At 38.5% G+C, this 26,548-nt stretch overlaps 1 protein-coding gene across 1 annotated transcript in view; it reads left to right on the top strand.

The window, feature by feature from the left end:
- GOLIM4 (golgi integral membrane protein 4) overlaps positions 1–26,548 on the top strand; it is an 82,717-nt gene that overhangs the window by 45,590 nt on the left and 10,579 nt on the right. The window contains 13 exon segments of the mRNA XM_017895106.1: positions 3,440–3,463; positions 3,466–3,513; positions 4,810–4,859; positions 6,688–6,741; positions 8,035–8,185; positions 10,377–10,459; positions 10,977–11,060; positions 14,838–14,996; positions 18,626–18,958; positions 21,370–21,647; positions 22,108–22,187; positions 23,572–23,681; positions 26,327–26,494. Coding sequence (XP_017750595.1) covers positions 3,440–3,463; positions 3,466–3,513; positions 4,810–4,859; positions 6,688–6,741; positions 8,035–8,185; positions 10,377–10,459; positions 10,977–11,060; positions 14,838–14,996; positions 18,626–18,958; positions 21,370–21,647; positions 22,108–22,187; positions 23,572–23,681; positions 26,327–26,494 — 1,622 coding nt within the window.

Raw genomic sequence — 26,548 nt, forward strand, 5'->3', positions numbered from 1 at the left:
CATCCGTCACTGCTGCTCCATTCTTTCACCCTCCTCCTCCTTGGTTATATTCTCCAGCCTTCAAACCATTTCTGAATTCTTAAGTTATATTACATCAGGATTAGAAGCTGCTGTTACAATGATGGCTTGTCCAGTTCTGAGTAAGATAGTATTAATAGCACAATTACCTCATTGTTTCTACATATATATATATATATATACACACACACACACATACACACACTCGATTCCTGTTTGCCACATCTTTTTTCTCCTGTATTTGCAAAAATACATTCTTCTTGCATTAAGAGTTGCTATTAGTGATGCCATGCTGTGCAGTCGTGTTTATTTCTCAGCTTTTCTAAGACCTTTGAATTTTAACAATAATTCACAAACACGCTTGCCATTCTATGGACATTTTATAGGATTTATTGAGGTTATTTATGGAAGTTTATAACTGTGTCCTAGGATCTCCTGGCTCTTGAGACACACTGCTGTTAATATGTTGAATGTGTAAATTTCCATTTAGTGTGGAACTGTCAAAGACAGTTGTATGATTCAGTTTGATAGATGGTTACTTTGGGCCAGCTGTCGGGGCATTATCTTTCCGACTGAATCCCAGGTAAGAGAATAAAGAATGGAATACCATCCTGCACCCAGCACTCTTCACCCACATCCCCCACACTCCCTCTCTACTTGGTTTCATCTAGCAGAGGCTCCATTCTCTCACTGAAGATGAAATCATGCTGATGAGTTCTATCCTTCCTAAGCCAAAGATAATTATTACCTGATTACCTGGTACCACACAATATTAAGTTTGTAAAAGTGAGTTTACCTTGATTGCTGCTGCATTTTATTGAGTAAACAATTCCACCAGATTGTAATTTGCAAATTCAACTTTTTTCCCCTATGTCTTTAACCTTCTACAATAATGTTTAACATTTAGTCTGAGGTGACTGGGGTGGGTAATGAACAGTCTGCCTTGTCTGTTTTTCTTGACTATGCTGCTGGGTTTTATTATTATTATAGGTGTTGCTAGGTTAGAATTATTTCCGCCTATACTGGGGACTTGCTGCTTTAGGATCTTGGATAGTTCACCTGTTCCTTTCTTTGAAAACTTTGCGTGATTGCTGAAATTCAGTCTATAATATGTCCATTAGTGCAATATTTTAACTGGCATATTTATGCCCTTATAACTTTCTATCCAGACTGTGAGAACTTTGGCCAGTGGATTGGCGGTAAAGGGAGTGTTTTTCCTTCCAGCTGGGGAGCTTACATGTTCCTAAGCATCCTATTCTTGCCTCTGTTTTATCATGATAGTATTGTAATTTAGCTCTTTCCCTATATGTCTCCCCCACCTCAAGGAAATTCTCAAAGACTGTGAGTGCACAGTCCAGGGCTTGGCTTCGTGATGTTCTATAGGGCTAATCTTATGCTCTCCCTTTTTTATTCCAAACTTAATTTAAGATGGGGCTATTAGTTGTAATCCAAGGAACCTCTTAGTTTTGAAAGGATTTTAATGATTGTCCAAGGGGCTTATATTCCATACGAGTATATGTTTGAAAAAATACTGCTACTTAACAGTGGACTTGCAACCAAACTTTTTGGAACACAACTACTTTTAGCCCAGTTTTACACTTCTGTCCAGGTACATAGTAGAGATGCCATAAATACAGAGTTATATTGAATTCCTTTATAATAATAATGCAGGAGGAAAGGATTATCTGGTAGAGGAAGGGGATGAGGCAAGGATTATTGCAATGACAGCCTATGGATGAGGGGAAAGTTGAGATTGGGGTAGGCATGTCATCAGAGGACCACACCATACCAATTTCAGTGGTCACAGGCATTCTAGGAGTTAGAGACGGAGATGTTAGCAGAGGTGTGAAGAGAGGTAGGGCCTATGATGATAATAGATGGAGTCCTGAGAATGGAAGTTTTATATGGGATGACAAGGAAAGACACAGTATGGGGAGAAGGTGTAGAACTCAGGAGATAATGGCCAGCCTGGAAGGAGGACAGTGGTAGTTGGTTGTTGGCCACCATAGCAATGGAGAAAGGGCAAGAAGAGAGGCAATCCCTTAAGCAGCAAGGGGTTGTTGCAGGGATGGGGAAAGGGAGTTTTCTGGGACCCTGATGACTTTGGCAGCAGCCGGTAGTGTTGGGGCTGTTCTGTGAATTGTATATGGTCAACCAGTGATTGATGCTTAAATTGTATGTAGTCATGGGGAACCTGTAACTGGCCAAAGAATGGAGTAACACATTTGGTTTAGCCTGCCAAGAATGAGATCATATTTGACCATAATGCTGAACAAACAGGATTCAAAGGGTAGATCAGAATTTTAATTTACTCCGTTCTCCTTTCCTTCGGTGCCTATTCAAACCATTCTGTGGAGCTGAGTTTTCTGTTCCTGGATGAAGTCTTAGACAAACTTGTTTGCTTCACTAACTTCTCTCAGATTAAAAGCAAAAAATAGTTCAAAACTTGTATTCGTAAACACACAGTCTTGGTTCATTAATTGTTATGCCTGGTCTAGTCCAGGACAGTTCATTCAAAGGTAAGGCTTCTCCCTTCGGTCCAGCTCCTGCTTGCTGTAGGTGTGGAGCCTGCAGTGGGAAGGAGAGTTGTGGTAGGCCCCTTCTCCCCAGTTCTCTCCTGAACACATCTACTCTTCATCCCTACTCACCAGGCGACTCTGGATTCTTCAGAGTAGACTGGGTGGGGAGGAAGGATAAAGGGCAGAAAGGTCTTACAGAACTGAACGTCGGTTTGCCGCTGGGTTCTTCTGGCTGTGGCTGATGGTGAACCTGACTGGTTCTTTTGTGGACCCTTTTATAAATTCTTTGGAGAGTCCCTCCCTTCTCTATTTCTGTGCTTCTCTAGTCTGTTTTCCTTGACGTGGGAGGAGGAAGGCGAAACACCTCCTCTTTCATCCCAGGGGTATGCTGCTGAGGTCTCCTTAGGGATCTAGACAGCCTTAATTCAGATGCAGATCATGTTGACTTTGTAGTCCTTAGGGAATATTTAGGAGAAAATACCCTTCTAGGGTCTGAGAGAGAAGCCAGAGGTGAAAGTATAGATGTAGGGGTAACTGCTGTGCAGATGATGGTTGAAAGTCATGAGATTGAACAGGGTTGCCCAGGAAGACAGGAAAAAAAAATCTCAAAAAGACACTTGCATTTAAGAGGCCTAGAAGGAAAGGGAGCAGGCAAAGGAGGAGGAAGCATCATTCAGAATATTGGCTTTAGAAAAGGGCAGGCTGGATGGGAATCAGCCCAGAATTATGCCTGTTAGTATGTCTGTTCTTTACCTGGAAAGGGGAACTTAAAATACAGATGTTTTTATTTAAATTGTGTAAAGACTCTACACCATTTTCTTCCTGTTGTAGAAATTGATGTTAATTTTACTTTTAAATTTCTAATTCTTTGAAGACAAAAACTTTAACTCTTTTTTTTCCAGTTGTTTATGAACACAGATCAAGATTAGAAAATCCTTGCAAAAGGAAAGACTTGAACATAAAAAAGCAAAAGAAGGTAAGTAAATAAATACTTTGTGTTCTGTTTTCCAGTACTTTTCTTTGACGTATCATATACTTGGTTTACTATTTTTTTTTTTTTTTCGTTTTGGCTAAGATATTTCTCAAATCAACCCAAAGTCAGATAGGTGGACAGAGAAAAACATGTCAAGTAATATGTTATGCATTGTGCAGTAATCCTTATACAGGATTGTATTTAGAATATTCTATTCAGTTTATGCTACCATGTGATAGCTCATATATTGGTTATACTTATTATTTCAGGAATAACATATAATTTTTCATCTGAGTATTAAACGGGTATATTACTTACACCTGGAACTTCTGTCCACAGATATCCAGGGGGCGGGGGGCGGGGGGAATTAACAGCATGCACTGTCCAGAATATGACAAATTTTATACACATACGCATATGTGTATACCGTAATGAATTGATCCCATTGTCCATTATATTTTAAGTTATACACCTGTTTTACCTTGTGAAAATTTTATTGACACATCACTTGATTCAGTTTGAAAGTTAACATTTAGGTCAGCCACTAGGCAATGTTGTCAGTTTTTAATCAGAATTTTTCCGTAAAACACAGGCCTTATACAGCTGATGATTTGAAGTTTTCTGCATTCTGATATTTATTTATTCATGTTTTATGATACATCTTGAAATTTAAGTTAAGTATTCTGTCTGCCTACCTTGGTGGGAAGGAAGAGGATAGCAGAGGAGGGACAGTATTGGTTAGGACCTTTTACTTGGATTGAGCCTGTGTGAAGAATAGAAATTCAACATCATTAAAATGCTTTGATAAAGTTTGGATTCTCCTTGTCTTCAAATGCAAAGTGATTTTATAGAGCCATCTAGTGGATAATAAAGTTTTCAAAGCATTAAAGATGGCTTGGCTGGCTTGATGTCTGTTTTCAGGAACTGAATGATTTTAGTGTGCCATCTAGTGGATAGCGATAAATCACCTCTGTCTTCAGATGTGCTCCATTTTTTTCCCTCCTAAATTTCAAGGAGAGTTAATCACAGAGATATTTTAAAAGCACTTTTAATCAATTGGCTATAATTTGGATTTTGTGGATGCAAGATTTACAGCTGTAAGGTAAAGAGGAAGATGTATGTTTTTTGCAATTCTTTCTAAACCAATGAGAGCCAAAATAAAGTATGTAAATCACCAAGTAGATTGTTTTAAACTTAAAACACTTTTGTAAGCCTGAGTAAAATTTGCCTTTATTTCTTTAGATGTTTAGAATCTGTATAGTGAATTATCACTGTTTTTTCCCATCTTGTATTTTCCAGATTTTCTTGTTTATAAGTTAGAAGCACAGGAAACATTAAATAAAGGAAGGGTAAGTTTTGGGTTTTTTTTGTTTGTTTGTTTTCCTTAATTTGTTTTCATTAAACTTGAAAGAGAGAGAAATATAGTTGCAAACTCTTTTACTTTGTTGATCCCTGGGGTTATCGGACTGACATACTTTTTATTTATTTGTATTTTTTGGCTGCCAAAACATTCTAAGAGGAAGACTTTAAACATTGTTTTAAAACTTACCTTTACTTATTACATTATTGATAATAGGGATAAACTGGGAATAACCTTAATGTTCAACTATAAAAAGAAGATTATTTCATTTATTTGTTTGCAGTCTCTCTTTTTTATAGAATATAAGATTTATTTCGGTTTGCCTTCACATGTGTAGCATCCAACACAGGACCTGGCCTAGAGTTTGCATTTAAGAACATTTGCGGAATGGGTGAAGGGATGAATGATATTGGCATTTAAAATATTTTAAAGTCCAAATTAACTGGGTAAAAGCTAGTCTTTTTCTTACTCTGAGAAAAGTATATAAGCATTAATTGAAAAACGTTGATATTTTGGGGTATTAAAACTAAGAAGAAGCCAAGCGAGTTGGCTCACTTCTGTAATCCCGAAACTTTGGGAGGCTGAGGCAGGAGGATTGCCTGAGACCAGGAGTTTGAGACCAGCCTGTGCAAAATAGCAAGACTTCAAAGTACAAAATATTAGTTGGACGTGATGGTACACGTGCCTCTATTCCCAGCTACTTGAGAGCTGAGGCAGAAGATCACTTGAGCTTAGGAGTTTAAAGCTTCAATGAGCTACGATCGCACCACTGTACTCCAGCCTGGGCAACAGGCCAGACCCTATCTCAAAATAAAAAAACTGAGAAGAGTCACTTCCTTTGGTAGCCCAGGAGGCCATCAGCTTTCAACTCTTACTTGCTTTTAAAAGCACTAACCAAAACTGTGTGCACTTGTAATTTCCTTACAAATTAAAGCAGTAAAGTGAGGTAGCAAAAATGCAGTTCATTTTAGAAGTTATAAAAATATGAAAAAAATGCATGAGTGTATACTTGTGCTGTCAGGGTAAAGTGAGGGATATGGTACCTAAACATAAAACACATAGCATAGGGAGGGAATACAATCAGGTGTCTTTTGCATACTGACTGGTTATGGCTACCCGGGACTATTGGGTCCATATGTGAAGATGCCTCTCAGGAACACAAAGATATGCTCCTGGAACCTGGAGCTCAGGACATGTAGTTAAGCCAGAGACTTAGGCTCAAGTTTCAATCCTGGGTCTGCTACTTAATGAAAATGTTTGCTCTTGGCGGGTTCCTAATCTTTACTCAGTTTCTCACTCTGCAAAATAGAGCCTCACTGGGGTAAAATCATGTATGTAGAATTTCTTACCCGCTGAAGTTCAGGGAAAGACAGTGCCTTTTCTCTTCCCCCTTTAAGGCATGCTTAGCTTGTGAGGCCCGTTCCTCATTGGTTTATTTCTTCTTCCCTCTTACCTCAAGCACCCAGCACATATAGTAGCCCTGCGCGGTGACTCTGTGTCTCAGGACAAGTTCGTGTGTCTGGGCTCCAGTTCTTCTGAATATGAAAGTGGAAGGAAATCATCTCTAAGGGCTCTGTCAAGCTACCGTTTTATGATTTCGTATCCTGCTTTTTTATTCTGAATCTAGCAAACTAAGGGAAATGTTAAAACTTCATTTCTCTGTTAAATCGATGGCTCCAGTGACATCTTGGTTCAAGTGTAGAATTCATTTTACTGTAGGCAAGTGAAATAAATGAAGTTACATTTTAAAGTGCTTTAAGCTGTGTTTAACAAGAGAGCCATATTTATCTTTGTGCTTTCTTTTTTTTGATTTACAGCAAGATTCCAATAGCAGATACAGTGCACTGAATGTCCAACATCAGATGTTGAAAGTGAGTAATCTAAAGTTGTTATTTATGAATAAAAGGATTAACTAATACTTGAACTGACTATTGGCCTTTAAAGTGATTAAAGATAAAGTTTACAGAAATTGATTTGTATCATAATGTGGCATATTAAAATCATATTTGGCTAAAAATTATATATAGTTGTAATGGCTCATCATATTTATCACTCGATTACATAGAACATTTTAAAATTATTACACATTTTCTTATAAATCAGGCTCTCGGTTACCTCATTTTTAATTTTCTTCTTCTCTCTATCCATTAGGGTTTTATGTTCATTTACTTTCTCACAGTGGTTTTCCTTAGACATTTTCTTTTATCTTACACAGACTGGAGGCTGTAGAACTATTAAAATGCTTCCTTCTTGTTACTAATATTTAATAAATGTCCTTTTACTTACCACGGGAACACAATTTATTATTTAAAGATTCTCCTTCCTTGGTCCTTGAGTAAAACTCATTATTGTGTGTCAGGAAGAGAACCATTGTTTCTGTCAAGCTGGAAGAGACAGGCAGCGTGCAGTTATGCCCTTCGCAGCATGCAGATCATGCCAGCATCTCCACCCCACCATGCCTCCCCCTCGCTTTCTGTTTGCTATTGTCTTACCCTCTAATATCGGTAGGGCATGCACTTTTTATTGAAACCGGAATCTTCTTATTATCAAGAGAGCAGTAAATGAATTAAAGCAAAGCATGCTTTCACATTAAGCACTTGGAGACTGTAGCGTTTATCTAGATCATGATTACATTGTAGGATTATAATCAGAAATAAGGTAAATAAAAGTCAATTCTCTAAACAGTTGATTACTATTTCCAAAGGGAAAAGTCTCATTTACTCTCTCTCTTTTAAACTGAGTTACCAGAAAGGCTGAAATACCAAAGAAGAAAAATTAAAGGCATTGCTGGGAAAACATCAGATCAGAAGAGGAAATCCATAATACCCAGGGAGGGATAATTTTGCCATTAGCCTTACCTTGTTTCCACAGTAATTTGTGTCCCTGGGAATTTTCCCACATTTTTCCCTTTTCCATCTCTCATGCTAACTTCTTAAAAATTAAGAGGAAAATTATTTTGGCTGTGATCCCAACTGTTCATTTGAAATCCAGGGTAAATGGAGGGAAGCTGCACAAATTAAAGCAACTTGAGAAAAACAAAGCCTATTTCTTCATTTGTTCATGCTTTCTTGCTTTCATTTGTTTTTGTTTACTGTGCTGTCAAGAAATAGACTCTCATATACTTCAGAGAATGTATATTTCTACTCAAGTTTTCATCTTTGTAGAGCCAACACGAGGAGCTAAAGAAACAGCACAGTGACTTGGAAGAGGAACATCGCAAACAAGGGGAAGACTTCAGTAGAACATTTAATGACCATAAGCAAAAATACTTGCAGCTGCAGCAAGAAAAAGAGCAAGAACTTTCTAAGCTAAAAGGTATTTGGAAATCTAATTAGCTAGTTTATCTCTAAATAAGTACTGATATTAATGTTCCAGTGCAACTGTAGACTGTTGTTTTGAGTGGTGATTGATTTACATTTATCATGTGGTCCTTTACCAGCCACTTTTTCTTTGTAACATTTCACATGTGTCTTCATCTATTTGGCTGTGTTTAGGGAAACAGAATAGAATATGTAGTGTATTCTGTTATATCGTAGATTATTCTGTTGTATCTCAGTGGGGCACGTGGCCCTGTTGAGTAAGACAATTTTTCTCTTAACTGGGTTGCGAGACATATAGCATCTCTGATCCTTACCCACTAAATGCTATAATGTTTCTCAGTTACTGCCACAATCAAAACTTGCTCCATGTATTTCTAAAAATCTCCAAGGGAGCAGAGACTTGCTGTTGATTGCCAATATTAACTGAAAAAAGCTCAAGTTCTACAGTCAGACTGCACAGGTGAATCTTGGCTTCTTTACTAGCTGTGTGACCATGGGTTAGGTTGTGTGACAACTGTGGGCTTCATTGTCTTATCTGTAAAACTGGGATAATCATAAAAATATCAACCTTGTGGAATTGGTGTAAGAAATAATTTACATAAAGCATCTAGAATCGTTGCTCATAAATTTGCTACCCATCAACATCTGTGTCAGGTGTTTTCATAGTAATATGGAACAAAATATGTCACTTTTCTGAGTGCATGTGAGTCCTGGAGAAAGAAACCAGTGCATTCTACAATGAAATATTTAGGTGAACTCCAGATTAATCACAAGACACACATCGTCTTCCCCACTTTCTACTGGGCATGGTGGCTCACGCCTGTAATCCTAGCACTTTGGGAGGCCTAGGCGGGCAGGTCACTTGAGGTCAGGAGTTCAAGACCAGCCTGGCCAACATGACAAAACTCTGTCTCTACTAAAAATACAAAAATTAGCCGGGCATGGTGGCACATGCCTGTAATCTCAGCTATTTGGGAGGCCAAGGCAGGAGAATCGCTTGAACCCGGGAGATGGAAGTTCTTTCAGTGAGCCAAGATTGCACTAAAATTAAATGCATTGCTGGGGCATTGCACTGCACTCTGACCTGGGCAACAGAGAGAGACTGTAAAAGGAGACTGGTAAAAAAAAAAAAAAAAAAAAAAAGCGGGCGCGTGGCTCAGCCTGTAATCCCAGCACTTTGGGGAGGCCGAGACGGGCGGATCATGAGGTCAGGAGATCGAGACCATCCTGGCTAACACGGTGAAACCCCGTCTCTACTAAAAATAACAAAACTAGCCGGCCGATGTGCGGCGCCTGTAGCCCAGCGACTCGGGAGGCTGAGGAGGAGAATGGCGTAAACCCGGGAGGCGGAGCTTGCAGTGAGCTGAGATCCGGCCACTGCACTCCAGTCAGGGCGACAGAGCGAAAACTCCACCCAAAAAAAAAAAGGGGTGGGGGAGAGGGTGTGCTAAATGAGTTTAAAGTGAGGTAATTGGTTTTCAGAGGCATATGGTGCATGCAAAAACAGTGGTCAAGTCCAAATAACGTTTGTAGTCTAGTTCATTGTAGTGACCCAGTTTCCTGGTTTTGGTAATGTACTATATTTATATAAGACGTCATCATGATGGGAAGTTGGGTGTTGGGTCCTTAGGACCACTCTATACGTTTTTTGCAACGTTTCTCTATAAGCATTTCAAAAGAAGTAAGTTACAACAAAATGACATGCAGGAGTTAGTCTTGAGGCAGTACTACAAAGGGTTAAGGGTCTATGCTTTCTGATTATTTTTATGTATCTTTAAAATTTTAAATTACTTTAAAAAATTTGACTGAAATGCTGAAGGTTTGTTTTTAATTTGTGAAGAGACTCAAATCTGAATACACCTACCCATTACATTTTATTCCTAAGGGCTTGCTTATTAACTAAACATCTCATATTTAATTCCTACGTAACGAAAATTTCCTTATCTTTTGTCTATAATGCCAGAGTTACTTAAAAGCATTTAAAGTACTGAACCAGAATGGATTGAGATGTCCAGCTAAAAACATGCTACATCCCAATACAATTTTTGTTGATTTTAAATATTATGTTGTCTGAGTTCAAAGTAAATTCTAAAATAAGTTATAAGTGGCTGTAGATATGAAAATAATAGAAACAGAATCCTGGAAGTTTCAAGACTTTATGTGTGATCCTTCTTTTTCTAAAATAGAAACTGTATACAATTTGAGAGAAGAGAATAGACAACTAAGGAAAGCACACCAAGACATACATACACAGCTTCAAGATGTCAAGGTAAAAGCCAAACGTTTCAGTAGTGTTTGTCTGCTGTACTTGGTAGAATGACTTTAAAAGTCATTCCCTAATTGGCCTGCTTTACAAATCCAAGTTGTTATTGTGGGCTTTGCATTAACTAGAGTGTACCTAATATTTTTACCACTTCAGCATTGTAAGCTAAAAGATGTTCTGAAAATCTAAATGTTCTCATTAATACTGAAATTATTCTCATGCTAAATAGTTACATTTTAATAAGCTTTTTATTTATAAAAGTTTACTAATAATGAGAGGTTTGTTTCTTTGGTTTTGATTTCATTATAAATAAATGATTATGGTATTTGGGTAGCACATTTTAGATTTTGGAATACTACATAAAGTGTAGTGTTCTCTCTACAATGATTTTTAAACTTAACACATGCTGCTACAACAACAAATAAATAAGCAAATAACGTTTGGGTAGCCATATCATGATCAGCCAAAGAAGAATTTGTCATAGAATGTTAAAGCTCAACATGTAAAATTCTTTTTTGTGTAGCAACAGCATAAGAATTTACTCTCCGAGCATGAACAACTTGTAGTGACTTTGGAAGACCACAAGAGTGCACTAGCTGCTGCACAGGTTAGAAGGGTAGCAGCCTCTGTGGGTTCTTTTTACAAGTCTGCTTAACATTTCTCAATTCCTTTATGCATGCAGTCTCTTACAAGCCAATCTTCAGTGAGTTCCTTAGGACAGAGCTATCCTAATCCTGAGAACCATGCATGCTTTCAAAATTCAGTTGATAAAACATTAAATAAACTTTTGATTATTTTTTGCACTGGTTGTGCAGTACATTTACGATCATTTCTTTTCACTCCAGTCCCTACGTGCAGTAGTCTAATACTTGTTTAAATCACAGAAATGATCTCACATATATGGTCTTTTGCAACTATCTGATCTGTGTTGACTCTTGGTGTAGTATCTGTAGGATTTTATGCTGCTAGCTACCGAAATAAACTGTTGTCAGACTTTTTCTTCTGTGTCTGCCTTGCTCCCAGCATTCCAGCCTGCACACCCTCCTTTTGGAACGAGGCTTATGTGTTGTCGGTCAAATTACAGAAAAGAAGAAGAGTCAACAGAGAAGGAAAAACAAGAGTCATAAGCTCCATTTGTTCAAACCTAGAACAGCCCCTGGCACAAGGCAGGCCCTCAGTATATATTTACTGAATGAACAGGGGAGCAAATACAAGTGTTGGAGAGCTTATTAAAGCCATTTCATGCTAAGTGTTATGTGGCTTTCTAGTAGAAGCAAGGAAACAGGAATGGCTAGTTTAGTTGCTGCTGTAAACTAGATCTTCACTTTTATTCCTACTGGAGGAATTATGATAAAAGAGCAAAGGTAAACTATCTGTGCTCGTCAGGAAACCCATGTTGGTTTTCTTTTCTTTATAAAATTATTAAAAGGTACAATTTTCTGTCCCTGACCCATCTCAGAGGCTGTAGCATCTGTGTTTGTGAGATTCCTTTTCTAGACAGTCATTGATTAGGTATCTCCTCCTAACCTGTAGTTGTGTAGTGATTTTTTTACATGTGTATAAATGAAATTGACATCAGGGATCATTTCATTTCATATCTTTTTTATAAAAAATTTTGTCAAGTGTTATTTTATATGAGGCTGTTCTTCTTACTATAAATGTGACAAACTGATTTGAGTGCTCTGTGTGCTGTAATGGCCATAAATGTTAGACTGAGCAACAATTTGAAAATCCATAGAAAGATAAGTAAAATCATTTATTTGATGACCAAAACCAAATTCTGGAGTAGCACCCTGATAATAGAAAAAAAAAATTTGGCCGGGCACGGTGGCCCATGCCTGTAATCCCAGCACTTTGGGAGGCTGAGGCGGGCGGGTCACCTGAGGTCAGGAATTTGAGACCAGCCTGGCCAACATGGTGAAACCCCATCTCTACTAAAAATACAAAAATTAGCCAGGCGTGGTGGTGTGTGCCTGTAATCCCAGCTACCCAGGAGGCTGAGACAGTAGAGTCACTGGAACCCAGCGGGGCGGAGGGTGCAGTGAGCCGAGATTGCGCCGCTGCACTCCAGCCTGGGTGACAGAGCAAGACTCCATCTCAAAAAAAAAAAAAAAATTTCTTTTAACTTAACCTATGGTTATAATTTTCTATTTATTGAAATATCTTTTTTGGGGAGAATGCTAAAGGTTTGTCCTGCCTTAAAAAAAGGTGTCAGAACTAGGTGCAATCCTTAATTAGAGCCATATGTGTTAGTCACTTTGGGCTGCTATAACAAAACACCCTAGACTGGGTGGCTTATAAACTATGGAAATGTATTTCTCACAGTTCTGGAGGCTGGAAGTCCTAGATCAGGGTGCCAGCATGGTCAGATTCTGCTGAGGGCCCTCTTCTTCCAGGTTGCAGACTTGAATTCTCCTTGTATCTTCACATGGCAGAAAGTAGACCAAGAAAAAACTCCTGGATCCCTTTACAAGGGCTCTAATCCCATTCTGGAGGGCTTCACCCTTATGACCTCATTACCTCCCAAAGGCCCTGCCTCCTGATCCATCACATTGGAGCTTTGGATTTTAACATATGAATTTTGAGAGGACACAAACATTCAGTCTGTAATACCGTATTAAGACTTTCCCCAAATCTCCTTCAAAAAGCAAGTGCTGTTTCAGGTACCTGCATTTCTCATGTAAATCATCTTAGGAGATTCTGCCTTGACAACCTGATTTTTAAATGTAGTTGAGCATTTTATTTAATCCTCACAACCTTGTGAGTTATATAATATTGTACCTTTTTATAACTAAATAAACTGAGATGAAAAGGGAAGTAAAGTAGCGGCCCAAAATCAAGCGGACCAGAACCGAGGCTGAAGTATCCTGATTTTGAAATCACGCTCGACTCTTAAGTGATATTTTTTGAGACTTCCTGCATCACAGGTACCTGGGCCTTGCCCTAGACCTGTTGAATTATAATTTCAAGAGTAGGGGACCAGGAGCCTACATTTTTAATATGGTCCCTAATTGTGCAACACACAATTACTGCCTTCAAAGATTATGTATCTAGGAGAAAGATGGAGTAGAATTAAGTTTTGTGTATTGCTCCATATTTATCTTAAAATATTAAAAGCATTGCTATGTGGATGTCATTTATTTTTTTACCACCAAAGTTGGTTTGCAAATATTTAGATTTCTCAAATAAAAGCCGTTGCTAGTCATATGGTGCACTTTTCTACAAAATTATTAAAAAGCAGTGCCCTGGGAATTATTTAGCAAGCAGACTTCATTACCCTAGTGTACATTAGAAAGAAGCAAAAAAAGCACCTCTCTCAGGGTGGAAGAGCAGTGTGCCATGGTGCATAGCTATGGCAGCAGGAATGCTGGTGGGGTCTGGCCCCACTCACCTGCTGTGCCCCGCACACTGAGGAGGTGGCCCTGTCTGGGAAGCTTGTTGAGAAAAAGACTTCTGTGTTCTCTGCATGTGTTTATATGTCTGTTTACACACATGATATTTGTTTTCAGGATAACAGTATTGGTGTATAAATGAGCAAAGTATACACAATGTCTCTTGATTTTGTTAATTAATTTATTTTTTCAAATTTTCTAGCTCATTGTATTAAAAATATTACACAAATATCCACACATCCCACCCCATATACACACAGATGCAGCTGTATGAGCAGATTCTAGTCCTATACCTGTGTTAGTACCTTTGTCACTTTAGAAGAAAAGATGGTTCAGAATGGAGGATAAAAATCCAGTCTATCACAGCTGTGCCACTGTTTTCCAGAAACCACTGAGCACAGTGTAGGAAACATTCTGGCAAATAAGGGATTCTATCTGAGCACGAATTAACTGAGGGGGAAAATGGTGGCCTGAGTAATTTATACGTGTGTATGTCTGTGTGTATGTGCGTGGTTGTATTTAAAATTTATTTTAAACCTATGACTCCTTTCTACTGAAAGATTTTACTCAGATCATATTGGTAAAAGTATCTGCACTTGTATTTTATTATTGTGTGAGTTTTAATGGATTTTTTAATATGATAAAACATCACATAGTGGTCTTACTTTTAATAGTGATATTTATATTAGTAAGTTATTTACAAAAGTTCTGACTTCAGTGTAGTATGAGAAACTAACATCTGTCTTAGACATTTTTTCTGTTTCCTTCAGCTCTGTTTCTAATTTGCATGTGCTCAAAAATGATTAACATGCCCAAGTAAGAATAGTTAATGCATGGAAACAATCTGCCTGTTTTTCTAACTTGTAAATGTTGTATTTACAACATTTTTGTCTAGTTTTACAGTGTACCCAAATGCCCATCTATGAATGGGCATTCATAGAGTCCCTCCTCAAATTGTGCAATTTGTATCCAATTGTGCAATTTATATGCAGACTCAAGTTGCAGAATATAAACAACTGAAAGATACTCTGAATAGGATTCCAAGCCTTCGAAAACCTGATCCAGCAGAACAGCAAAATGTGACCCAGGTGGCACATTCTCCACAAGGTTACAACACAGCAAGGGAGAAGCCAACCCGAGAGGTACAGGAGGTAAGAGGCATGAACTGGTAATCTATGGTTAGGTCACTTTCTCTGTCAAGCTGCCAAGAGGGGACCTGCTCTTAATACTGCCAGCTTTTCTCAGAGACCAGTAGTTCTTAAATTTTGGTGTATACCAGAATCGTCGGTAGGGCTTGATAAAACACAGATTACTGGGCCCCAGGCCCAGAGTTTCTGATTTAGTTAATTTGGAGTGAGGCCTAAAGATTTGCATTTCTAACTGATTCAGCTGGTCTGAGGAGCACACTTTGAGAACTGCTGCTAGTGTTTTCTTTTCTTTTTTTTTTTTACCCCGAGACGGAGTCTTGCTGCATTGCCCAGGCTGGAGTGCAGTGGCGCAATCTTGGCTTACTGCAACTTGTGCCTCCCAGGTTCAAGCAGTTCTCCCTGCCTCAGCCTCCTGAGTAGCTGGGATTACAGGTGCCCGCCACAATACCTGGCTAATTTTTGCATTTTTAATAGAGATGGGGTTTTGCCATGTTGGCCAGGCTGGTCTTGAACTCCTGACCTCAGGTAATCCACCTGCCTCGGCCTCCCAAAGTGCTGGGATTATAGGTGTGAGCCACCGCGCCCGGCCGCTGCTAGTATTTTCTGAGAAAGACTTTAATGTCTTTGTCTTTATTCATGTAGGTTTATTTGTCTTCAAGGAGCTGTAGTTTCTGAGTTTTTCAAGGTTGGGGATTTTGGGGGGGTTAAGGTGAGAAGGTTAAATGATCATGAGGATTTTATAGTCAACCCGCTCAAATACTAAAGTTAGTAATGTATTTGAACTTGGAGCAGTGCTAGGTCTACACAGAGCATGTCAAAATTTGAATTAAATGACCTGTTTGACACTCCCCTGGTATGAGTGCTAGTCAAGTAATACATTTATTTTATATTCTTGTTCTTTATAAAAATTAAGCCTTACTTAAGAATATCTCATAAGTGAGACATCAGAAGTAGTTACCATTATCATTAATTTCTACGAAATTTTTTTTTCAATCATCTGTAATAAAAAATAGACAATATGGTTATCTTTCTGACAAAGTGGTTGTTTTAAACTTTTTAAGTTCAGGAGTGCGTGAGCAGGTTTGTTATGTAGGTAAACTGTCATGGGAGTTTGTTGTAAAGATTATTTTATCACCCAGCTATTTAGCCTGGTACCCATTAGTTATATTCCTGCTCCTCTCCCTCCACCCTCTGATAGACCATAGAGTGTGTTGTTCCCCTGTATGTGCCTATGTGTCTCATCATTTAGCTCCCACTTATAAGTGAGAACATTTAGTATTTGGCTTTCTGTTCCTGTGTTGGTTTGCTACAGATAATGGCCCCCAGCTCCATCCATGTCCCTGCAAATGACATGGTCGTGTTCTTTTTTTATGACTGCATAGTATTCCATGGTGTATATGTATCACATTTTTCTTTATTGAAGTCTATAATTGATGGGCATTTAGGTTAATTCCATGTCTTTGCTACTGTGAATAGTGTTGCAATGGACATACACATGCATGTGTCTTTATAATAGAGTGATTTCTATTCCTCTGGGCATATACCCAGTAATGGGATTGCTGAGTCAAATGGTATTTATATCTTTAGGTCTTGTAGCAGTCTCCACACTGTCTTTCATGATGGTTGAACTGATTTACACTCCCACCAAGAGTGTATTAGCACTCCTTTTTCTTCATAACCTTACCAGAATCTGTTATTTTTGACTTTTTAATAATAGCTCTTCTGACTGGTGTGAGATAATATCTCATTGTGGTTTTGATTTGCATTTCTCTAATGATCAGTGATGTTGAACTTTTTTTTTTCATATGATTGTTGGCCACATATATGTTTGTGTTAGTCCATTTTCGTGCTGCTGATAAAGACATACCTGAGACTGGGTAATTTAAAAAAGAAAGAAGTTTAATTGGACTTACAGTTGCATATGACTGGGGAAGCCTCACAATCATGGTGGAAGGCAAGGAGGAGCAAGTCCTGTCTTACATGGATGGCAGCAGGCAGAGAGAGCGAGCTTGTGCAGGGTAACTCCTCTTTTTAAAATGGTCAGATCTCGTGAGACTTATTCACTATTGCGAAAGCAGCACGGGAAAGATGTGACCCCATTGACTGAGTTACCTCCAACCGGGTTCCTCCCACAACATGTGGGAATTCAAGATGAGATTTGGGTGGGGACACAGCCAAACCATATCAGTGTCCTTTTGAAAAGTGTCTGTTCATGTCCTTTGCTCACAAAGTGGTTTCTAACATTAAAGAGAAGACTGAGAAAACTTTCCACCAAGTTATGGGAATAATTAAGTTGATGTTCAGGGTATTCCTTCAACAGACAGGTTCAATATCCTCATGGACTCTTGTTCTTTCTCAGACTCTTATGTTAATGACTAAAGAAAGCGTGACCAGGTCACTGGTCTGGTAGTTGGTTCTATTCTCTGCTCTTGTCAGACTACCAGTTTACTGGATTAATCTTCCAGTGACTCAGAGCTTCAGTTTTTCCAACTCTGAGGTGGAGATAGAAGTTATCTACAGTAACCTTCCTTGCTAGGATACTGTGAAGATAACTGACAAGTGTCTGAAAGTACTTAGAGCTCTTTAGAGAAATATTTTTCTGTAAAGCTGGGGCAGTATTAAGTCAAACTTGCCAGATGTGTGAGGATGTCGCTAGAATGTGCAACTCCAGTTGTCCTCAAATGTCTGAGAAAGGACTTTTCTCCCCAGTTTATTAATACAGTCCAATGTCTCACATTTGATAATTATATCTCTGTTAATTTAAGAATAGGGTTTCACATTTGTTTCAATTTTGGGAGAGCAATCTGACCAAAGAAGGTTTTTTTTTTTTTTTTTTTCCTGATACTGAAGGTTAAAGAGAGAAAAAAAAGAGTGACATTTGTTTCTGTTGATACTATATTCTCTTTCTTCCTCACTTTCTAGGTAGTGCAAATCATATAGAGATCGCTGAAACTTATAGGGAGAACTGATTTGAGTCAACTAATTTTAGAGGAGGGATATTCTGAAAGGACATTTCTTTTTTTTTTTTCTCCTCAGGGTTTTCAATATTAGCAATAAAAATGTTTACAAAAGACTCCTGCTGCTTTGCAGAGAAGAATTACTACTTTAATACATTAAAAATATTTTACTGTGTCTTGTTTAACAGGCACTATGTTGAACTAAACATGGATATTCATTAGTAATGGCATTCTTTTTTAAATTAGTAAACCAAACTAATAAAAACTAAACCCAACTCCTCAATTTTATCTTACCCTTCTCTTTTCAAATAATTATTGAAAACAAAATTTACATTGAAGAAAATTATGTAAACATTTCATCACTTGAAGCTTTTTATTCTAAGGGAAAATAGGAATTAGTTTACTTCTGAGATACTGGTTACTTGGAGGTTTTATTTTCCAGGTTATTTACTGTATTCTTCACAGATGAAGCTTTGCTTATATTATCTATTTTATAAGTGAGATTACACAGTAAGAAAATTAAGTGACTCCATTGCAGCCATAAAGGCAGGACTGTATATATTTCTAGACACCTTCTTCTGTTGTAGCCGCATGCCCCATAGACATGGAAATAAAGAAATTACATCATTACTTTTGAAATGGAAGAGTGTCATTCCAGTGATGTGCTTGGCCTAGGTGTCTCGAAATAGTGATGTGTGGCAGAACCATGAAGCAATTGCTGGAAGAGCAGAAGACACAAAACTCTATGCTACCACCCATAAGGAGGCAGAATTTCAGGCTCCTCCAGAACCAGTCCAACAAGAAGTGGAACGCAGAGAGCCTGAGGAGCATCAGGTAGAAGAGGAGCACAGAAAGGCCCTGGAGGAGGAAGAAATGGAACAGGTCGGGCAGGCAGAACATCTTGAGGAGGAACACGATCCATCACCAGAGGAGCAGGATCGGGAGTGGAAAGAGCAGCATGAGCAGCGAGAAGCAGCCAACCTCCTGGAAGGGCACGCGCGTGCTGAGGTATGAGGTCACCCGCTTCTGGTATGGTATACTGGGATGGAAAACCTGGAATAAAAATGTGAGTGATTCTACTAAACATTATGTGCTCATATTTAAGTTTTCTCTTATAATGTTAATAGCAGAGCTATTTGCATGCCTCAGAAAGATGATTGGTGATCAGAGAGCACAACTGTTGTACATGTGCATTCTTCTTTTTGTCAGTTGTATACATTCAGAGATTCATTCTCACATCACCTTAATAGAGTAGAACAGGTGAGCACCCAATGGAGCATCTTCCCAGTTTGTACCCAAATTTTGTCTTGAGCATCTTGAGGTAGAGAAAAGTCTCATTTTCTATGATCAGGCGTCCTCCTCTCTCTGTTCATTTATTGTCAGTATGTTGCCTTTTGCATTCACCTTCAAGGTGGTTATTTAATTATCAAAAATCTGATTTTACTACTTGGAGATATTCTACTGGGTGAGCATATCTAAACAGCCTCTGCTCAGGATCCCTTACTGGGCATGCCACTTACACGTAAGACTTTTCCCTTTCTTAAAAAAAAAAAAATGGCCAGGATTATTATAAATGATGCTTTAAAAGAAAACTCTACCCTTTCTTCTTTTAAACCAACACTTAATGCAGCTAGATGCCTTTCTTTTACTGTCTCTAAACTGAGTCTCAATAGTAGGTTACCTGGCCTTTACATGGATGCTGATCACCTTCTATCACTCAAGTTTTATTTGGCCTCAGATTTTCTGAGACTTCAAGCTGCTTGAGGCTTTAGGCTAAGCAGGTGTGAAGACCTCTGTAGTTGCCCTCTTGGGTAGTTGCAAACTTAACCTCAGAAAGCTTCTTCCAGTCTTGTGTTCTTCCCCAATAGGGGAAGTAAATTTGCTTTCCAGCCCTCTACCTTCTTTGCTTTGGTGAGAATTGTGTGTGCTTTTGTTAGTTGGAGTATGGCAGGGAGGATGGGGAGTAGCTCAATGGAATACAGACTTTTTTATTGATGCATAATATATGTATATATTTTCAGAGTATGTACAATATTTTGAAACATTCATATAATGTATAATGATCAAATCTAGATAATTGGGATATCCATCACATCAAACATTTATCTCTTTTTTATTTTGGGAACATTCAAATTCTTCTCTTGTAGCTATTTTGAAATATAAGATAGATTATTGTTAACCGTAGTCACCCTACTGAACTACCAAACATTAGGTCTTATTCCTTCTCTCTAACTATGTTTGTACCATTCATCAGTCTCTCTTCATCCCCTTTCCCATCTCTGGTAACCATCAATCCACTCTCTGTCTTACCAAGATCCTTTCTTTAAGCTCCCACATGGATGAGAACATGCAATATGTGTCTTTTCTGTGCTTGGATTTTTTCACTTAACATAATGACCTCCAGTTCCATCCATGTCACTGCATATGACAGGATTTCATTCTTTTTTATGACTGTGTGTATGTACCACATTTTCTTTATCCATTCATCCGTTGATGTATGCTTAGGTTGATTTCATGTTTTAGCCATTGTGAGTAATGCTGCAATAAACCTGAGAGTGCAGGTATCTCAATATAGCAATTTCCTTTCTTTTGGATATGTACCCAGTAATAGGATTGCTGGATCATATGGTGGTTCTATTTTTAGCTTTTTGAGGAACCTCCATACTGCTTTTCATATTGGCTATACTAATTTACATTCTCACCGACAGTGTACGAGGGTTCCCCTTTCTCCACATCCTCACTAGCATTCATTGTTGCCTTTTTGATAAAAGCCATTATAACTGGGGTGAGATAATATCTCAGGGAAGCAGAGTTTTAAGAATTACTCTATCCGATTTCCCTTTAATCAGAAGGCACCATCTTCTCAGCCATTCTTAGTTTCTTTGGAAAAAAAGTTGAATATCTGCTTTTCCACTATAATCTGGAATGTGGCTTTTTTTGGGGGGGGCTATGCCTTGCCTGGGATTGGTATATATATTACTAGAGTTAATTAGCATCCCTCAGTCTTAAACTGTTCATGGAAAAAGCCGTAGGCATAGCATCAGGTCACAGATTGCCCAGTTAACGTGAAGTTACCAAAGTTACCAATTACTTGTTTGTATCAGAGCCTTGTGAACATAAATTTTACAGTTTGAAACTGATATCTTCTGTTGTGCCTTCTGTTCCATTTGAGAAGGAAGCGCATTGAAAATCTGCCTTAATACCAGCAGTTGGAAACATCTGCTGCTAAAGAAGCCAAGGGTGATTCAGAGAAAGCTGGGAAATAGGAGTTTTTGGACTTTATGTATAATCACAGTTCACCTGACAAATAGGTGTTAATAAACCAGCCCTGCCTCCCGAGTTTGTCAGGAGAAACAAATGAAGAGAAAACCCAGAGGAAGTAACCCCTCTTGCTCTGCACCAACTCATTTTCATCCCAGGTGTACCCTTCAGCCAAGACAATGATCAAATTCCGATCACCCTATGAGGAGCAGTTGGAACAGCAGAGACTGGCAGTGCAGCAGGCGGAGGAGGCCCAGTGGCTGCAGAAACACCAGGAAGCTTTGCACCAGCAAAGGCTGCAGGGGCACTTATTACAGCAGCAGGAACAGCAGCAGCAGCAGCAACAGCAGCAGCAGCAGCAGCTGGCGAGAGAGATGGCCCTGCAGAGGCAGGTCGAGCTTGAGGAGGGCCGGCCGCAGCACCAAGAGCAGCTCCGGTAGCCTTCCTCTTTCTCTGAGCGAGGACAGCCCCTGCTCCAGTTTGCATACGCAGATTCAAAACAGTTTTGTGCATTTGTGATTCATGAAGTTAAGGGGCTCACATTACTCAAATAGCCAAGGCAGGACAGCTACTTGAAAATTAAATACCAAATATTTAATTTTAAAAATAATATTTTTTTCTGCTTAAAAGTTAGGTCTCCAAATAGCCTTATAGGCTTTGTGCCAACTTTATTTTATTTTATCATTAAAAGATATTTTATCTTTTAAGATACCTTTTGAAAGTGTATCTGGAATTTTATTTGACCTAATTGCATACATAAGAGGTTTTAAAATTTTTTATGGCTTCTTAAAATGATGAGAAATTTTGCTTTTACTGTCTTTAAAGATAAATGACCTGTGTCAAATTATGCCTCTGAATTTGTCTCACTGGATTTATCATGTTTGTGTCTCTCGTAGGCAGCAAGCTCGTTATGATGCTATGGATAATGATATCGTTCAGGGAGCAGAGGACCAGGGAATCCAAGAAGAGGAAGGAGGTGGTGAGACTTCTTAGATGATGAATGTTTTAATAAATTACTTGATAACATTGTGTATTACCAGTGAGCCAATATTATATAACATCAGTGAGCTATGTGCATACCTGAGTAAGTGCAAAGGAGATTTGTGAATCATGTGTCTTTTTCTTAATCCTCTTAAGCAGTGCACATTGGTAGTGAAAAATGCTCAAGATAATCTGTTTCCTCTCTGTCATTTTGCCTGTAGTTTAAGCTTTTTATATACTAAATATAATATTTCTGACAAATTATTATAGGATTATTATGCTTTGGGAAACATCTACATTTTCTCCTTACCTTGGAAGTCCTTACATCATTGCCTTAAAATGTTTTAAAATTCAGTCAATAGTAGCTTTCATTTATGGTAAGCACTTAATATGTAACTTATCAAATACTGCTTACTGTTATAGTAGAACCAGAATGTAACTAACTGTCTCTTTGGCGCCACTAACGCTTAGATGTGTATCCTTTTCTAAAAAGTCAAAAAGAAAGTGATTACATACAACCTCCCTTAATAGCCTGTTGTGATATTTTACAGCTCTTACACAGTCAAGAAATTGTTTCCCTTGTGTCCCCTACGTGGCACTTTAAGCTTTTTTGTTCTAATATCAGTAAGACTAGAGAATGGTTTGTCCTCTTCTCTAAGTAGTAAACCCCTTTGTGCACTTGAAGCCTGATGGTAAGTTACCCTGTATCATTATTTTCTCTAGGCTTAGTACACTGCATATACTTAAACTTTCCTCTTCTATCTTACTTGTTTTAAGAAGTTTTCTTTTTTTTCTTCTCTTTTTGTGCTCATACAATTCTCTTTATCTAAATATTTTTTCAAAAAGCAGCAAGTAAATGTCTGAATATGAATGTGTGCTGTTCTTTGCTGTGGCAGTCGTCGTCATTACTGTATCAGAAAATATGTGATGGGCTATATTTGTTTCTGAGCTCCACAGATGGGGTTGTTCTTCCTTGCATTTCCTGAAACTATCAATTTCTTCTTTTGGAGCCCAGCTATTTCCTCGGATACTATCAAAATTAGTTGATTTCTTCAGCAGTGTCCAATCAACTGGGCTTTTTTTATTGAGAAAGTTTTGATTGTTGTTGTTTTCTTGCATATGAGGGAAAAATTACAGCCCCTATGAAAAGTATTTATTTAAGAAGAAAAGTGTCTGACCCATATCATCTCTTTAGATGCACAGTCTGTGAAAAGAACATAACTTTATTTGGAAAAGCCAAGACATAGGCCTTATGTTGAGTTAACAGAGGTGGAGGTAATATGGTCTGTAGGAAAGTCCACTGGTGGCTTTTCTTTGAGTTGAAAGGGAAATCCTGTTTGATTCATTTGGGGCTGATTTTAGTTTCTTTGATTTGCTAGCCTATGAAAGAGACAACCAGCACCAAGATGAAGCAGAAGGAGACCCGGGTAATAGACGTGAGCCTCGTGAACAAGGACCCCGAGAAGTCGACCCAGAATCTGAGGCAGATGTAAGTATCCTCTCTTCTGCCCCTGACACGTGGAAACTCATAAGGTGGGAAAGAGAGTTGAAAATTTGCCTGATGCCAGCCTTCAGCCCCAGATATTTCTGTTATATCCTCAGCACAGAAGAAAAGTGTCTTGCATAATTACGTATGGGCAGTGTTTTTAACTGTAAACCATGGTGGACGTGTATGTGATGAGCTGGTTTAAAGATTGCTCTAGGGGAAAAAAAAACAGAATTTTTTTTTTTTTCTGGTGACTTTTAGATTAATTGAACTAAAATCTAGAAAAGCAAAATTGAGAGACATTGAAATGCATAGTAACTCTGAAAGATAGGGGGAATAAAAGGCAAGTGTGGAAGTTGGAGATGGGAGCAGAGAAAGGAAACTAACCCTTCCTGAGCATGTCGAGCAGTCTGCTGGGGTGTTAGGTATGTTGTGTGGCTCTGTGTAACCTCTCAGCAGTCTAGTGACCGTTTTAATAAATATATGGATGAGGATGTGTGGTTTGAGACATGAAGAGTTGTTCGGGTACCACAATGGCACAGAAAATTTATAATATAAGTAGGTAGACATCTAATAACCTGCATTGTTATTTGTGTTTACCAAAAAAGACTGAGACCTCCAGTTCAGCCAGGTGGGCTAGATCCTTGGCCCTGCCTACAAGCGAAGCAAGCAAATGTTTAGTGAGCCTGTTCCTGTGTGTATGTGTAGATGACTTTTACAACTTATTTTAGCTGCCCTGTCATCTTTTGCTGATAGATATAAACCACCATGTTTATAACAGTCAGTCTTTGCTATCACGTGGCCCTGTTTATATCGATCCAGTGGATTAAGAGAACCCATGTCCTTAATAATCATCGAGAAAGTCTTCCTGCTAGCTCCTTGAAGGCCTCTTGATGGAAACAGCTTTTCCACTTAACTTGCACCGAGATGTGGCAGAACACCTTTCCCTGGCATTCTTTGCATCAAGATTTCTGAAAATATGCTCAAGGGAACCTAGTCTTGAAATATTTTCAGGAAACAGCAAATACTTGAGAGCAGAAACATATGAGAGAGCAAGAGACTGTCTATGAAAGAGCAAGAAAGCAAGTGTACAAAAGGCCTGCAAATGTGCATGGGGTGGGAGGAAGGGTATTTCAGTCACTTGTTTGGGAACTGCTGTAGGCTTTGATTACTTGACTATATGATCCTTTACTTTCCTATCATCTGTTTATTTGTTCTGGGGAACACGCTGGGAAATATTGGCCTTTGTACCATTCTTACTTTTAATTAGACATGGTTAATCCCACTTGTTCCTCTCTTTTTCTATTTTATTTGAACATGTAACACTGTGCCTGCTAATTCATACCTGTTACTTGGTCAGAGTTGAGCTAGTCAATTTTATGAACTTTTGCAAAAGATATTTGGTACTTTCTTCTGAAATGAATGTTACATTTTCCTGTATTTCCAAAGAACTTTTGATAGTGCACTAAAGAAAATCCATATGACAAGAGATTGTGGAGTAATTAGAGTTTAGTGTGAAGGTGGTAATTTGTTAGTCTCTACATTCCCAAGAATAGTGTCATTTGCACTGGAATAACATGGCCAGGGATGTGCAGATAGTAGATCAGCTGAGACTGCAATGAACTCTCAAACATGTTCAAGACTCTGAAGTGAATTGAAGTAGAATCTTGTCTGGAGAAGACTGATAGAGACCAAATCCTACTCTGTGGCTTTACTGTCTCTTAGAAGCATTTACAGCTTTAGTGAGTGTCCTGTTGATGACCTGGGAGTGTTTGGGGCACCTCATGACAAGCATCACCGTTCTTGCCCATCTCAGGCTCTAAAATCTAAATCTTTATGAGGATGTATATTATTTGGAAGGTGCTTTGGGAGCTTAAGTGGAAAATTGAAATAATTCTAGAGTTGATAATATGAAGGGCCTTTGTTGAGCACAATAACTTGGGAGATGAGTTAGGGAGGACATTTTTCATAATATATTGCCCTATTGGGCAGTTGGGTAGCTCAGACCTTTTTAACTCCCATCTCTTGCCGGTTTGACAGCTATTTCATGGGAGTGATTGTTAATAAAGAAATTGGATCCATACTAGAAAATGACCATTTCCTTTTGAGTTAGCCTTTTTCTTGTCTTGTCTCCTTTTCACATCTTTTTTATAGATCCTTTCTGGTATGGGCCTTTTTTCCCATCAACCACTTTTCACCTGCTGACATGTTAAACATTGCTTGCACAGGGAAGTTAGTATAAAAATCAACATAGCAGTGAAAAGAGTTAATTGCCCATCTAAATCCCCCCACCTAAATTAGTATTTTTTTTCTCACTTGGTCCTCTGACTTTTATTAATTATTTTCTTGTTTATTCAGTTCTGTTCACATTACTTGTGTCAGTAGAGTTTTGAGGACTATTTCGAAATCACTTGCAGGGAAGAAGTGCTCTTTGTACCTCATTCTGATTCATCAAGCCTCTGACAAGTAAAGCAGGAGTTTTCTCTTTTGACAATGCGATGCTTGATTCTTGTGAGTCTTGGCAAGGATAGATCTGAACAATTCAGGGAAGGACGATTTCATTTTCTGCCAGTGTGTAGCCTTTCAAATGAAATTAAACTTGATCCTCAGTTTTGAAGTGATAGTTGCTTTTTATTAAAATTTTATAGAGGGCAGCTGTAGAGGATATAAACCCAGCAGATGACCCTAATAATCAAGGTGAGGATGAATTTGAAGAAGCTGAGCAAGTGAGAGAAGAAAATTTGCCAGATGAAAATGAAGAGCAAAAACAAAGTAATCAAAAGCAAGAGAATACAGAAATGGAGGAACATTTGGTGGTAAGCAGATGCCACGAGGAAAGGCTGGATTTAACTGGGGTATTTTAACAAACA

The sequence above is a fragment of the Rhinopithecus bieti genome, unplaced genomic scaffold, assembly GCF_001698545.2.
Source record: "Rhinopithecus bieti isolate Rb0 unplaced genomic scaffold, ASM169854v2 scaffold_25901, whole genome shotgun sequence".
NCBI lineage: Eukaryota > Metazoa > Chordata > Mammalia > Primates > Cercopithecidae > Rhinopithecus > Rhinopithecus bieti.